Raw genomic sequence first — 15,293 nt, 5'->3', positions numbered from 1 at the left:
TGTCCATCCATCCCTTGAGAGGAAGCTGATCTACCCTCTTTGCACCCTAACCCCTCTATCCTACCAGTCTCCTGATGGAGATGATGACCTTTTAGCACCCAGTTCAGGGGCTCATCCCTGGAGACTCCATGCAGAACCTTGCCTGCCTTCTGCAGCCCCCTCAGGAGTCCATAAAACACCACCCATGTTGCGGATTTGGCAGGATGTTGCACATCTGCACATACAGGTCTGCAGTTCCCCCAAGCATTCCACCAGAGCAGGTGGGAGGTGTCTGAATGAGGAGGGTTGACAGGTCACCGAGTCTTATTCCAGCAGCCCTCTAGTTAGGTGTGCTATTCTAGTGTCTACAACCCTAAGGGTAGAAGCCCATCATGGCACCGGTGACAGGCAGAACCGTAGCTTTCTGATTTCTCTTCTTAGGTTCCTTAGGGAATGTGGTGGGTTTGAGGCCAGAGCACCCTACCCTGCTGCCTAGGTTCTTCTGCCTCCCAAAGCCTGGTTGGCTCCCTGCTGCCAAGCTCCCCTGCTGCCAAGCTCGTACCTTTTGGGCTGTTGAGCACTAAGAGAACTTCCCTGGGGATTCCATGGCAACACACAAGCTCAGTGGAGCTTCTGAGTTTCAGGGGACCTCTGTGAGCATCCACCCCTTAGGTAGGTATTGAATTGGGGTGGGGCAGGGACCTGGCACCCCTTACCCTGGGAGCAGCAAGAAGGCCTTCTTTGGTGGGTTTATTGAGACAGGATCTGCTAGTGGAGCCAGTTCTGGGTGCCGGGACCTCCCCTTCGGGAGGACTGGTCTGCTGTGAAAAGTCCGCCCTTCGGAGCACTTGAAAGCCTGGCTGTGGGCCAGTATCTAGCCTACTACTCAGAGAGCCCTGGCCCTAAGCAGACTAGAAGAGTGCCCCTGCCCCCCCCCCCCCCCCCCCCCCCCCCCCCCCCCGCAGCCATGCTGGCTATGAACTTAGAGCAGAGAAAGCTGCACCCTGATTGGTCAGTGGGCTCTCCTGGGAGGAGTCTTGAAAGACTTACTCATGGACCAGCCTTCCTCTCACCTGCGGGCTTGGTAGCCTTTGTTACTTTGTTATCATGAGCCTAGTTTGTTTCTATCCGTTGTTGGCTGCCTGTTTCTGGACTCGGGTTAGGCAAAACGACTTCTCGCTACCTTTTTGTTTTCTTCCAATTGCCCTTTACCGGAAGCGTCCTCCTAGAAGGAACCTCCCTGCCTGTAGGGTGCTGATAATAGAATGTCATGTGTGCGGCTGGGGTTATAAACAGCCAGTGCCAGCCTTTGCTATCCGCTCTCTTGTTCTTTCTTGCCTGGTTTGCTTTCCTGTGAGACAGAGTGGGCTGCTTGTGTCACCACCAGCACGGTTCTGATCTCCCTCCCCCCCCCCCAAAAAAAAAAGATTTCCCATCTAAGAAGATTCCTCTTCTCGTGGCCTCTCTCCGTCCACCCTAGCACCGTCCCCGGGCCAGATGGCCTCACCCTTCGGAATAAGAACTGGACTTGGCGCCGTCCTGCTTGCACAGTGTTTCCCACTGGCTTTCCAAACTGTGTGGGTGGAATGAGGCACCAGGCTTCTACCGGCCTCTCCCATCCATGCAGGCAGCAGCAGCTTATGCTGGGTAGGACTGTCACTGGCCCTGCTGACCTCCCCAGGCCCCCGCTGTCTCCCTGGAGCTCACAGTAGCAAGATTGTTCTTGGAACAGGAGAGCTGGGTGTTGGGGGTGGCTGCTGCTGTCAAGAGGCCTGCCACTTCCCTAACCTCTTCCCTTGTGTGGGATAGGTGCATCATCCCCACGGTGGGAGGCGTGTGTGCAGAGACAAGCGAAGGCTGCTTCTCTGAGGACCTGCCATTTAACACTGGGCTGAGAAGTGGGCATCACTCGGTCAAATCCTGCAGATCCGGGCCCCACGGGCAGTGTTTAACAAGCACAATAGTCCTGGATTTCTGGGATCTGCTTGTTTCCCAACACGAAGACTGAGACTCTGAAGGAGTCCTTGGGGTTTCATAGAGTGAGGTCCAAACTAGGACCTCGCCAGGTCTTTGAGATTTGACGGTGAAACGAATCTTAATTGAGCACTCTATGTTCCAGGGAATTTCCAAGTTCAAGCACAGCTGTGCCCTAGAGGCTCCTATCTGTGGAAGCCATTGCCTGGTGTTCCCTGAAGGGACCCATTTGGGTGGGTTAGTTTCCTGGAGCAGTGGGTGCCACCTACACACATTTGCATGTTCACAGCTTAGCAACATATACATGCACGCATACATAAAGTCATGACTCAAGAAGGGTTCTTAGGTAATCCTGTGGCAGTGACAATGTGATCCAAGCCCTAGGGATCCAGGTGGGACAAAAGAGAGTTAGGCAGCTGACATCCAGGTGATAAAAATCCCAGGGCCAGGGACTCCCTGAGCAACCCTGGCTCCTGACCCTGGGCTCTTCCCGATGAGCCTGTAGTCTATACCATGAAATGCTTCCCTCTTACAGGACTTTGTAGCTATTGTGGACCAGCAGAGCTATTATGGCACAGAGGGTCCACAGTGGGGTCCGAATGCCTAACTGCAGAGCCTCCCAAGAGGTCTGAGCTGGCCTTAGGTCCTTCCTTGAACCCAGTCTCATCCAGGGGTCATACAGGCCCCAGGCAGTCGACACTTCTATCCAGACATTTGTGGCCATCATATGTGGGAGGTCGAGGCCAGGGATGCAGGACAGCATCATATTGCATAGGATTGCCCTTCGGCCCCGGATGTCAGCATTGCTGACATTTTTCCTTTAATGATTTAGGAAAGTGAGTCATGGAAGGGGTCACTGCTCCTGTTCTGAGCCCGGGAGGTGGGGTAATAGGGCTCTTGTGGGTTTGCTCTTGGGCTCGGAAACCAGAAGCGGAGTGGGCAGGGCCTTTAACATCACATGACCCTCCGAGGATGCAGGGCTCCTCCCCTTACTGGCATCCCCCTCTGCTTATAGGTGGGGTTGGCTGGCCAGGTGCCACACAGTGGTTCCACAGGCATGGCCAGCCTCTGACATCGCTTGTGGCTGGGGAGTGAAGCAGGGAGCGGCCAGGAAGTCAAGCAGCACTTTCTGTTGCCCTTGGCTCCACCATCACTATTGGTCTGCTAGGCGTGCCGTACGAAACACCGTAAGCTGGGCCACTTAAACAACAGAGATGTACTTTCTCGTAGGTGTCGGAGGCTGGAAGGTCAAGTTGTTACAGGGGTGTTTTCTTCCAAGACTTATCTCCTGAATCTGTGAATGGCTGTACATGACGACAGTCGGGTCAAATGCCTGCCCTATGTGTCTGTCATATACTCCAGTTCCTATGGAATACTAGTTACACCGCCTTAGAATCCGCTCTTCTGACTTCGTCTCAACGTCTTTAAATACAGTCACATTCTCAGGCCATGGGGCTCAGGACTTCACCGCAGGAATGGGACGGGGTGAGGGTGGGGAGGGGGCAGGACCGACACAATTCAGCCCACATAAGCTGACATCAGCTCATGGTCCCCCAGGTTGTGCAGGCTGCACCCCCTGGGTCAGCATCCAACAGTGTGTCCGCTCTGTCTTGTTGGAACCAAGGCTGCAGAGCTTCATAGTTTCTTCGTCTGGGAAGCTGACAAAGCTCGGGTGCTTCGCGTAGAGTCTACTTTGCAAGAGGGTCCCTACCGGCCAGGTTCGAGCCTAGAAAGCAGAATCAGACAGACGTCCTGAGCCTGGGGGCCGGCCGCCCTCCCGGCTAGCTACTCCCACAGGCAGGTGGCGGTGATGCACAGCCGGGGCAGTCAAGGCCAGGAAGCGTAGCATGCTGAGGAAGGAGGTGGTGCTCCCTTGGGGCCTGGTTGGTCCAAGGTTCAAGTGTGAGCGACAGTCTAGAAATCCAGGTGAGGTACACACACACACATCGGGTGAAGGGCAAGGAGCAGCGGGTGTTTTCGATAGCAGGAATCTGGATGGACAGGCAGTAGGCTCCGATGTACCCCAGCTCAGCCCTGCTGGAGCTAGCCTTGGGCTTCCTGTGCGCTACGCCCACCTCGAGTCAGAGCCTCCTTGTCCTTCCATGTGTGGAAGGCAGCCACTCCGTGGTCCCAGGCGCAAGGCAAGAAGGGAGGAGGTCCTGCAGCCTGCTTGGCATCCACCTTCCCCTTTCCTAGTCTGTGGGGGCTAAGGCTGGCCCTTGAGTGGATGGCTCTCTAGATTTTAGTGACTAGTAACTATGGCTAAATGGGTCCCAGGGCTCTTGGGACCTCCCTCTCCCTTCCCAATGGATCATCTCTGGCTTGTCCTCAGGGGGAGCTGATGTCTCCGCTTCTCTTCCTGCAGAGTGAACTGGATTTGGAAAAGGGCTTGGAGATGAGAAAGTGGGTTCTGTCCGGAATCCTGGCCAGCGAGGAGACGTACCTGAGCCATCTGGAGGCGCTGCTGCTGGTGAGCACTCCCTGTTGGGATTCACCTCACACCTCATTCTAGATATCTGCACTTCTCTGGGAGCCGGTAGATACTGACGGGAGACCTCTGTTACCAAGTTTTCCCTTTCTTTTAATTTTCCCTTGGAATTCGAAAACAGTCGAGCCCGAATGTAGTTCAGTGGTAGAACGCCTGTCTGTCCAGCATACCCGAGGTCCTACCTGGACCTGATCGCACAACACCAAAGAAATAAAAGCCGATGTCGCATAACCACCCTGAGGAATCTAGCAAATAATAAGCCCTTTTCACCTGGCCGCTTCACCTTGCCGTCCTCTAGCCCATGAAGCCCCTGAAAGCCGCTGCCACCACCTCCCAGCCAGTGCTGACCAGCCAGCAGATCGAGACCATTTTCTTCAAAGTGCCTGAGCTCTATGAGATCCACAAGGAGTTCTATGATGGGCTGTTCCCCCGTGTGCAGCAGTGGAGCCACCAACAGCGTGTGGGTGACCTCTTCCAGAAGCTGGTGAGTGACTTGGACATGCTGGCACTTGTGGCCACAGCTGGGAAAGGACTAGGTTTGTCCCATGGGCTTGTGCCACAAGGAGACAGTAAGGGAGAGCCCGGGGCGTGTCTCAGTGCCTTTGGTGCCAAAGGGCAGGCCACTGGGAGGGAGGGCTCAGGGACACACGGCCAACCCAGCTAGAGTCGGGTGAGTACGGTGTCCTGTTCTTCTTGGCTTCCAACAGTTTTGCTTGGGGTTTCGAGTGTCCACACACAGATCAGGCTGCCTTTGGGACCAAAGTGGCTTTCCGCAGTCAGACGGGGCTCTTAGTGGCGAATAGAGCGTGGCCTGGGGAGGTGATTGCAGATGGGAGCACAGTGGAGTTTGGTTACAAGTCCACCTCTGTATCTATGGGTGTCTTCATTTGCAAACTGAACTAATCAAATGCTGAAAAAAAAATGATGCATGTACAGGCTCTTCCTTGTCATTAGTCCCTAAATATTACAGCATAGCGACTGTTTACGTAGTGATCCCATTGGATTAGACCTAGAGATGGTTTGAAGTGTGTGAGTCTGGGTTAGTGGTACATACCTGTACTTTCAGCTGTTTGGGGAGGCTGAAACAGTAAGATTGCTTGAGCCCAGGAGTTTAGGGGACCATCCAAGGCCAACATAGTAAGTAAGCGAAGGGAGAAAGGGAGGGTATGTAACCAGGAACCTTCCCAAAGAGCATAGACCAGGTGACAGCCACATTGCTGTGAGGAAGTCTGGTTCCTACAGAGCTGGGTCCCACTCTGATATGAAGGGGCAGAAAGTGTGCCCGGAGGGCATGCACCACCTTACCTGCAGTGAGGCTGCCCTGGAAGGCAGGTACTGTTTTCAAAGCCATTCGGCAAGGAAGGAGGATGGCTAGGCTCCTCGTGTATGAGGGGCCATAAAAACCAAAGACAAGGGCTTGTTGGACAACAGAGTACGAGTTTCTGAAAGTCGTCAGTAGATCAAAACCAACCAAGAATCTGACACACGTCTGTAGAAACACTTGTCAGCTCTCCAGAGCTGTGAGTACTAGCATGGGAATAGGAAAGCGGGGAGGTTGCTGGCAGAACAGCCCAATAGAGAGGTTACCCCATCCTGGAAGAGCCATAGGAAGTCGGTGCTAGCCCTGGTCTCTTTCTGAAGATGGCTGATCCCAATTCCTAGATTGCCCGGGCTTCTTACGCACATATTCTTTGCCTGGAACACTCTCCCTCATGCAGAAAATGAGTCCTTTAGGGTTAGCAGGGGTCCAAGGACAGCCTTCCTACAAGGCTAAAAAGGACCCCCTACACACACTGTACTGGGTTACCCATTCCCCCAGATGGTTGTGGAGCAGAGACAGAGGAGCTGTTGTGTGACACAACTTTTCCTGGGGAGATACACACAGCACACACATCTGCTCACCCCAGTGAGGGATCCCACGACAAACCGAAGTACAGATACCACCAAAGTCCAACTTAGTGAAACAATGAATTTTACTGGGATCACTTACAGGAGCAGAAATAACTCAAAGACACCTGCACCACCAAAGCCCACCCCAGCATGGGTGACAGCCCACAAAAGCTGGGAGCCTAGAACACACGACACAGCCTTCAGGCAGCTCAACAGGTTGGAGGGTGTCCTTTGCGGGTGCCTCAGTTGTTCTAAACCTCTTGTAGGCAGTGTGGTCTGGTCTCTTTAGAGTCTGCAGCTTGTCTTGTCTGAGAGAGACTCTCAGCTTTTATTGTTTACTCTGGCAGAAGGGGCCTAGTGAATCTAGTGAGTTTCAGGGACTTCCTGAAGCCCTTTTGAGTTGTTTACCTTCCTGCTTCAGGAGCTCCCCTGCAGGATGGAATGCTTCAATCTTGAGAAAACGGTTAGGAAGCAGGAGGCCAGGTCCCCAGTCCAGGGTGTGGCTTTCCTGTTGTTTTTCCTTCCCTCTCTGCTGCCCTGGACCTCAGACACATTGGACTAAGGCCAGGAGACAAATCTAACACTTACTTGGTCCATATCTTCTCCTCTTGAGGTCCTTTCCTCGCAGCCGCACTGTAGGAAGCTGTCTTTGGTTCCGTGCACCTCATCTTCCGAGTCCCTTTTCCAACTCTCTCATTATGCCATGTACCAGTAATTTTAAAACTTGCAGAGCAGACTCAACCAGAAACCTCCAGAAAAGCAAAGAATAGCGCTCTTGGGAGAAACCACACCCCACACTCTCCCTAGAATAGCATTCTGAAACCTCCCAGGAACTTCTGTTTTAGAAAACACTAATGAAAACTTTTAATACTAGAACGTAAAATTTAGAAAGTTACTTTTGGTTTCCGTGGTGTTCTTCCACTGTCTACATGCGTGACAGGCTGCAGGGGAATGTCAGTCCCAGTCAGTCTGCTGAATATTGCATGCGTTTTTTTTTTAACCTGGGCTGAATGCTGGGGACTCCCTAGGACAGACAGACACAGTCCTACATGTAGCCCTTTCAGACTGCGGCAAGACTCACTCAGCATCACACTTGGGAGTCCAAGGATGCAGGGAGTTACGTGTACCTCCTCCAACTTTGGTGCCTTCTCTAGAGCCCTGGACTGCTGGGTTATTGCGGTGGTGCAGACGGCCCTTTCCTGTGGTCCACTTTCAGTGTGTGGGGTTTTGTTTCTGCTTGAAGTTCTCACGCCTCCTCCCTCTCTGATTGAGGATCCAGTCCTGTCCAATGTTCTATGTATTTGACTATGATGTCTCTTTAGGCACCTTCTATTGATATTAGCTCCTTGAACAGACATTTTCAGAAGGGCACAGGCTGCTTTGAGTTTGTCAGATGTTTCCTTAGACCTTTCTGGTAAAGAATGACCACAGTATAGGGATCCATGTCCATCACAGGACATCCTATCTAGATACTGGCAATCCTTTTTTTTTTTTTTTTTTTTTTTTTGAGACAGGGTTTCTCTGTGTAGTTTTGGTGCCTGTCCTGGATCTCACTCTTTAGACCAGGCTGGCCTCGAACTCACAGAGACCCACCTGGCTCTGCCTCCCAAGCGCTGGGATTAAAGGTGTGTGCCACCACCACCCGGTTTGGCAATCTTTATGCTTACCATTATTATACAGCTCCAGTTTTGGGTTACCAAAAACATAAGAATTGATTTTTCAGAATTTCTCATCCCTGAAAGAAGTAAGCCCCTTAGGCAAAGAGGAAAGGAAAGGAGAAGCCATGAAAGTGGTCCTCTACCAAAACACTCCAGACTCTGCATAGCCATCTCCTCTCCTGAGAGGCCATCATGCTCCTCAGGCATCTGGGAAGCCCTCACTCAGGGGCCTGCGAAGGAGGAGGGGGTGGGAGGAGGCAGTACTCCGGGTGTTATGGTTGTTCACGGAAGGACAGCCTGGAACTCAAGGATGCGGCCATTTCTCTGGCGTGGTTAAAAGTGTAGGAGCTGTGTAGGGGTGTCTTCCAGCCCGTCTCTTTCCTTGGAGGACACCCCATACCTTCTGTGCAAGCCCAATGGGAGCACAGCCAGATCAGGCCCGGCCTATCCAAGGGCACCAGGTTTTATCTAGTGTCTGGAATTGTCATCCCCAGAAATAGGAGAGCCCATATAAATGCAAATGCCCATGAAATTTAGGCTCAACCCAGAGAAAATTCCAGGAACAGCAAATGCATCAGGCTTCCAGCTCCTGGGCAGCTGCTGTGGGGGGCTCAAACCTAGCCAGCGTGACTACCCCGTGTCCACATGCTGTCCCATGTGAACCCTGGTTTGTTTGTGTTTCTTCACTGCCCCAAAATGATGTGAGACCCAGAGATAACTGTGGTGGTGGCACACACCCCCTTCCATCTACCCATGGAAAACTGTGGCTTAGTTGAGTGTGTGTCTGGGCAGAAGCCCAGTGAGGGAACCCTCTATTAACGTCTTTAGTCAAATAAAGAACAAACAAAATATCTCTCACCTTGCGGTGTATAAGAGGCAGGTACCCCTGTGAGGTCTAAGAAGGGCAGCTAGTCGTGAGAGCTCCTCTGTCCAGTCAGCCAGACTGTTCCTTACCTGCCTGACAGGATCAGATACGAGCGCACCACCATAGTTACCAGGGTCCATGGACCATGGCCAGGATGGCCTCCTCCATCTCCCCTGCACGGAGGCATTTATCTGGATCCTCATCTCAAGTTGAAGCCGCTCCTCACGGCACCCTTTATGCAAGGGAGGTGGGAGGAATAAGGAGCTCAGAAGGGAGCCATTACCTGTCCAGGGCCGTGACTCACTTCTCAACATGTCATTTTAGGAGAGGGAATCGTGCTTGGTGTGTGGGGAGGTAAAGCAGGTGGGAGGGAAGGAGCAGCACGGAAGAGCTGAGGTCTCTGCAACGCGCGCGTGCTGTCTGTACCTGGGCTTTTTTTTTTCCAGAGCAATGCACGAGAGCCCAGTCCTCAGGAAGGTGGGGAGCCGCTCCCTCTCCCACCTCTGCCTCACTCTCCCCTCCTTCCTCTCCGCAGGCCAGCCAGCTGGGTGTGTACCGAGCCTTTGTGGATAACTACGGGGTGGCCATGGAAACCGCAGAGAAATGCTGTCAGGCCAACAGTCAGTTTGCAGAGATATCTGAGGTAATGAGTGAGTGCCGTGACGCGGTGCAGGCCAGAGTGCTGCTGACTCCCACCCGTAGCCTCCCACTCCCTCGATGGGTTGCGGGCTGGTGGTTGGGAGAACAAAGTATACCAGATTAAAGACTGGGTAGGAACCCCGGCTCTGACTCAGAGTCTGCTGCCGGGTCATCTGCGTCGCAGGACACTGTTGTGATTCAGTAGGAGCCGTCCCTCACAGTGCCGTTTGTTACCCAAGGGCCAGGGTCTGAGTCAAGATGTCTTCATCTTTTTCATGTTGCTCTTACACACTGTTCACCGTGTACTTTGTAAAGAATATAAATGTATTTGGTTCTGGTTTGGGGACTGAGAAGCCTGACGACACTGAGGTACATCTGCTGAGGCTCTTCTCTCTATAGCCTAACGTGACGGGATGTCACATGTCAGGACCGAGCAAGCAGACTAGCTCAGTTGAGGTGTACCCTCATGGCCTCATCTAATCCTAACCACCTCTTAAAGATCCCAGCTTCAAACACAGCATGTATGGCAGGGATTTATGCTCCCAGCACATGGGCTTTAGGAGGAACACATTCGAACATCAGCAGCCATGTTCCCTGGGCTCTCCCTTGTTTTGTCTGTCGTTATTATAATTCTAACCCTCTGACCTATGGGAGTCCTGTGTCTACTCCACAGTCTTGTCACTAGAGGCCGAGAGGAAGCCATCAGCTTAGCCAGGGTTGCTGTCCATAGACCTCCACTGTCGGAAAGCTCCGGGCTGTATCGCCCTGGGTCTCAGGGTTGCTTATCTCCCTGTTTGCATTTAACCTTGAAGGAAGGAAGCCACAGGGTGTCGTGAGCCTCTGGGCCTTAAAAGAGCCCCTCGAGTACAGAGAACCTGAATAGGACACTTGGGGCTGGCAGCCAAGTCAGGATTAGAGCTCACTATCACCCTTGGGTCTCCATCTCTCGACACAAGGGCTCTTCTCCCTTCCCCATCATATCTCTGCAATGTCAGTGGCAGCCATGTGACATTTTTCTTCGGAGGGGGGGGGCAGCTTGTCACTGTCACCTCTGTACAGTTCCCCCTCCTCAGAGCTTTGACTGACTTCTCTATTCCATCAAACAAGGATTCTGGGAGGAAAGATATCCATGCAGAGAGGCAACATTAGAAAGGAAAATGTAGGGGCCGGAAGGTGACTCATGGGTAAGAACACTTATTTTACGAGCATGGGACCCTGAGTTTAAAACCCTCGCACCTACGTAAAAGCAAGACATGGCCACATGTGCCTGTAATCCCAGGGTGAGAAGGCAGAGGCAGGAGCCTGCTGGCCGGCCAACCCAGCCGACTTCAAAGGGAGAGCTTTGTGTTCCGAGAGAGACCTTGCCTCAAGGGCATAAGGTGGTGAGTAACCGAGGCAGACACTCAACATTCCCTCCTGTGTCCTACTCGTGTGTAAGGGATGACGTCAAGACCAGTTTGACGTCAACAGTAGCACTAGGGGGAAACACACGCACGCACACACACGCACACACACACACACACACACACACACACACACACACACTTTTACAAAGGAGAGTGGAAAAACTAAACACCCAAGATGAGTCAGGTTTCTCTTGCTGAGAGAAAACTTTTGACTATCATACCTGATCTGTGCTCCAGGGACTTTGTACCATTTTATCATTTATCACACATCTGTGGCCTTGGCTCTGGTCACCTCCCATGGTTAACAGCTTGTGCTCCATTACATTCCCAAGCCTACGAAGTGTCCGGTTCCCTGTCAGCCCTATTTACCTCAGGTGTGCAGTCTGCTCCTTCCTTATCCCTCTTCATTAACTAACTACTTTCTGTACCTTTATCAACTTCAGTGTTTGTACAGAATCCCAAGTGGCCCCGACAGATAAAAGATTTGATTCTTGAAAAACAGACTGTAATGAAGTGGCTAAGTCTGAGTCCACCCAGACAGGATTCTACCCAAGGAGAAAGCTGTGGTGGGTTGCCACCCGGGAGGATGTTTGCATGGTCCTACTGACCGCTGCAGTGGGAGTCTGAGCCAACACTGGGATGCAAGGAGCAGGCCTGTGGCTCTCTCTGAACCTTGATTGTTCTGGTTACCACCTGAGCAGCATTTCTACTGTTCCCTGTTTTTCAAAAATGCTTCAGAGAGATTGGAGCTGCCTGAAGAGAACAAAGTTAAGTTCAAGGAAGAAGCAGCAGCTGTGTGGTTGCCAGGGGACTGGGTCCTAGGGCTGTCAGTGCTCATGCGTGGAGCTCTCTGTAAGTTCATCCCTAAGTACAGGGCAGGTAGTGGACTTTCACTCTTCCCCAGGGCCGTTGTGAGAGATGTGTGAAGTGGTACCCAGTTAGACCAGAGATGCCCACCTGGCTTCTGTGGGGTTCTACTTCTCCAGATGATAAATGAGAGCTAGATAAGAATGACTTTGGGAGTCAGGTGTGTGGAGGAAATGTGTCATTAAACTCAAGGCTCCTTGAGGCAGGACGCCTTGTACCTTAAACTGTCCGGGAGAATGTGGAGTTTGGGCTGATTCCCTGATCCCATGAGTCTCTCCTTTAGCTTCCATGCCTCCTTCTACCCTTTGGGAACTACTGAGTAAGATGTAAGTGGGAACAACCACTGCCAAGGCTGTTAACCTCTGAGGAAAAGTACTCAAGTACCCATCAGGCGTTGGCCCTGATGAGCTAGGGAATACTAATACCATCTTCCAATCCCAAGATATTACTTGTAGCACGGAGGATTGGGAGAGTGATCCCAGAGGCCCTTCTTGTTCCTATGCTGGTTATGAATTTGCTGAGGAGCTTAACGTCATGTCTCCAGTAGCATCTCTGATCAAATGAGACGTCTTTGATGTCATTCCATTAACAATCCTTGCTTTCAATCTTAGTGCCTCCTTTTATAATAAAGCAGTTCATTGGCACATTGTAGCGAGTATGTATGTGTATTTCCACTCATGAGACCGACTGAAGGTAAAACATGATATCCGTCTGGTGGTGCCCCATCCCTGCCCCCACTGCACTGGCCATCACCAAAGGTGAGTGAGGACTCTTCTGAATAACCAGCTACTTGAATGCAGTTAAACTGCCCTGTGCAGAATTCTCCATCTCAGAGGTCCTCATCTGTAGATGACTTTGCTCCTGAAGGAGCATTTGGCAGGAGGATGGATTGTTACTGCACCCATACATAGGGACACAGGGATGTGGCTTATGGCAGCCACATGGGGCAGACACTCGAGACAAGGAATTTCTGACCCCTCAATGCCCGCACGGGGTGCTGAGGTTGAGAAACCTTGTCTTAAGGGAACATCTGGGGCCGTGGTTCTCAGTCTTGCTAATGCTGTGACCCTTTAATACATTTCCTCGTGTAGTGGTGACCACTCCCCAACACCATAAAATTATTTTGGTTGCTACTTCGTAACTGTCATTTTGCTACTGCTGTGAATCCTAATGTAAACATCTGTGTTTTCTGATGGTCTTAGGCAACCCCCTGAATCCCCCCCCCACCTCCACCCTGCATGAAAAGGTCACTTGTCCTCCAGTGGGGTTGCGACCCACAGGTTGAAAACCACTGATCTAGGGGCACCCGTGGTGCTTGCTCGTCTTGTTCACAGGCCACGGCTCTACCCGTTTTCATTAGGTGGCTCCGAGTGCCGCCTGACGCTTGCTGTACATAGGGGCTCTGTGGGGAGGAAAGACCAAGCTCTCTGTTCCAGCACTGTCCAAACTGCTTCTGCCATTCCGTGTGAGCATGTGCTCTTCTCTCTGCAGAACCTGAGAGCCAGGAGCAACAAGGATGCCAAGGACTCCACCACCAAGAATTCTTTGGAAAGTGAGTTCTCTCTGCAGAGCGTGCTCTGTGCTGTGGTTGGCTTGTCTGTCTGTCTGTCTGTTTGTTTACTCTTTGCTCTGTGGGGGCCAGCCACCCAGCTCCCAAATTAATACGCGGAGACTTATTCTTACTTAAGAATGCCCAGCCTTAGCTTGGCTCCTTTCTTGCCAGCTTTTCTTAAATTACCCTGTCTATCTTTTGCCTCTGGGCTTTTACCTTTCTGTATCCCCTTCTTTACTCTTACTCCATGGCTGACTGTGTAGCTGGGTGGCTGGCCCCTGGAGTCCTCCTCCTTCTCCTTTTTACACTCTTGTCTCTCTTCCTGTTTATTCTCTCTGCCTGCCAGCCCCGCCTGTCCTTTCTCCAGCCTTGCTATTGACCGTTCAGCTTGTCATTAGACCAATCAGGTGTTTTAGACAGCCACAGCAACACAGCTTCACAGAGTTAAACAAATGCAACATAAAAGAATGCAACACACCGTTTCATCATTGAACAAATGTTCCACAGCATAAACGAAGGTAACAACACATCTTCAACTAATATTCCACACCACTGTGCCTTCGTGGTGGTGACCACTTCCAGCAGAGGGAGTGTTGTTGGAAAGACAGACACGGCGACACCTCGTTGGATCATTGCCATCATCTTCCCAGTTCTAGACTTCAAGTACTGAGAGTGAGGAGGAACGAAGGCCAGCCTGGGTCATGGCGGGGGCAGAAGGGATGAGGTCACTAACCGTGACCCCAGGAAAACATTGCAGGAGTTAGCAGGTACCACCATCTGCCAAGCTCCCTGTGGGGCCATGGGGAAAGGTGCTTGCGGCCATGACTGATGACCTTGATCCACACGCTAGAAGGAGAGAGCCAGTTCTCAAAAGTTACCCTACAAATGCCACATGCATACACCCATGCCTGCTGTCCAGTGCATGTGCATGCATATGCACACACAAAGCTAATTAATCTATATCGTTAAAAGGGTATTAAGGAGGGGTGCTGGAGAGATGCCTCAGAGGTTAAGAGCACTGGCTGCTCTTCCAGAGGTCCTGAGTTCAATTTCCCAGCAACCATATGGTGGTTCACAACCATCTATGAGATCTGGCGCCCTCTTCTGGCGTGCAGGCATACATGCAGGCAGAACACTGTATATGTAATAAATAAATAACTCTTTCTCAAAAAATTTTTCTCAAAAAAAAAAGACATTAAGGGTCTGGAGAGATAGTTCAGCAGTTAAAAGCCCTAACAGCTCTTTCAGAGGACCCAGGTTCAGTTCTCAGCACCCACCTACATGGCAGCTCACATAGACACAATATTAATCACATAATAAATATCACATACTAAAGTCTTACTGTGAAGACCAGCGAGGTGGCACACACCAATAATCTCAGCATTCGGGAGACATTTAGGAGAAACTTACATTTGAGGCTGGCCTGGAATACATAGTGAGACCCTGTCTGAAAATAAATCTACACGTTGCTGTGCCCGGTGTAGGGACAAGCAGTAGTAGCCTGAGCTACTAGGGAAGCTAGGGTGGAGGATTGCGAGTTTGGGGCTAGTCTGAGCAAGTGAGAGCCCCATTTTAAGATACTTGTTAAATTTTTTTAATTTTATGTATTTTATGTATTTTTGTTTTATGTATATGAGGGTTTTGCCTAAATGTATGTATGTGTACCATATGTGCCTGGTACCGAGACCAGGAGAAGGCATTAGATACCTTGGAACTAGAGTTGCAGGCAAATGTGAGCTGGAAAGAACAGTAAGTGCTCTTAACCACTGAGCCACCTCTCCAGGTCCCAAATACTACTACTACTTCTTATTATCACTAGTTGTTGTTGTTTTTATTAAATACTGTGTGTGTGTCTCTATGTGGGTCTGTGCACATGAGTGTGGTTTTGTCCTTGGAGGCCAGAGGCAGTGAATTCCCCTGGAGCTGGACTTACAGGTGGTTGTGGGTGCTGGGATCTGAACTTGGATCCTCTGGA

General features: G+C 51.3%; 1 protein-coding gene across 1 annotated transcript in view; it reads left to right on the top strand.

Moving 5' to 3' along the window:
* Bcr (BCR activator of RhoGEF and GTPase) overlaps nt 1–15,293 on the top strand; it is a 129,559-nt gene that overhangs the window by 71,314 nt on the left and 42,952 nt on the right. The window contains 4 exon segments of the mRNA XM_052744694.1: nt 4,319–4,423; nt 4,740–4,925; nt 9,390–9,497; nt 13,258–13,318. Of these exon segments, the coding sequence (XP_052600654.1) occupies nt 4,319–4,423; nt 4,740–4,925; nt 9,390–9,497; nt 13,258–13,318 (460 nt within the window).

Source organism: Peromyscus californicus, unplaced genomic scaffold, assembly GCF_007827085.1.
Source record: "Peromyscus californicus insignis strain IS unplaced genomic scaffold, ASM782708v3 Scaffold_19__1_contigs__length_69161282, whole genome shotgun sequence".
In the NCBI taxonomy this organism is placed as follows: domain Eukaryota; kingdom Metazoa; phylum Chordata; class Mammalia; order Rodentia; family Cricetidae; genus Peromyscus; species Peromyscus californicus.
This window is presented reverse-complemented; position numbering and strand designations above follow the sequence as displayed.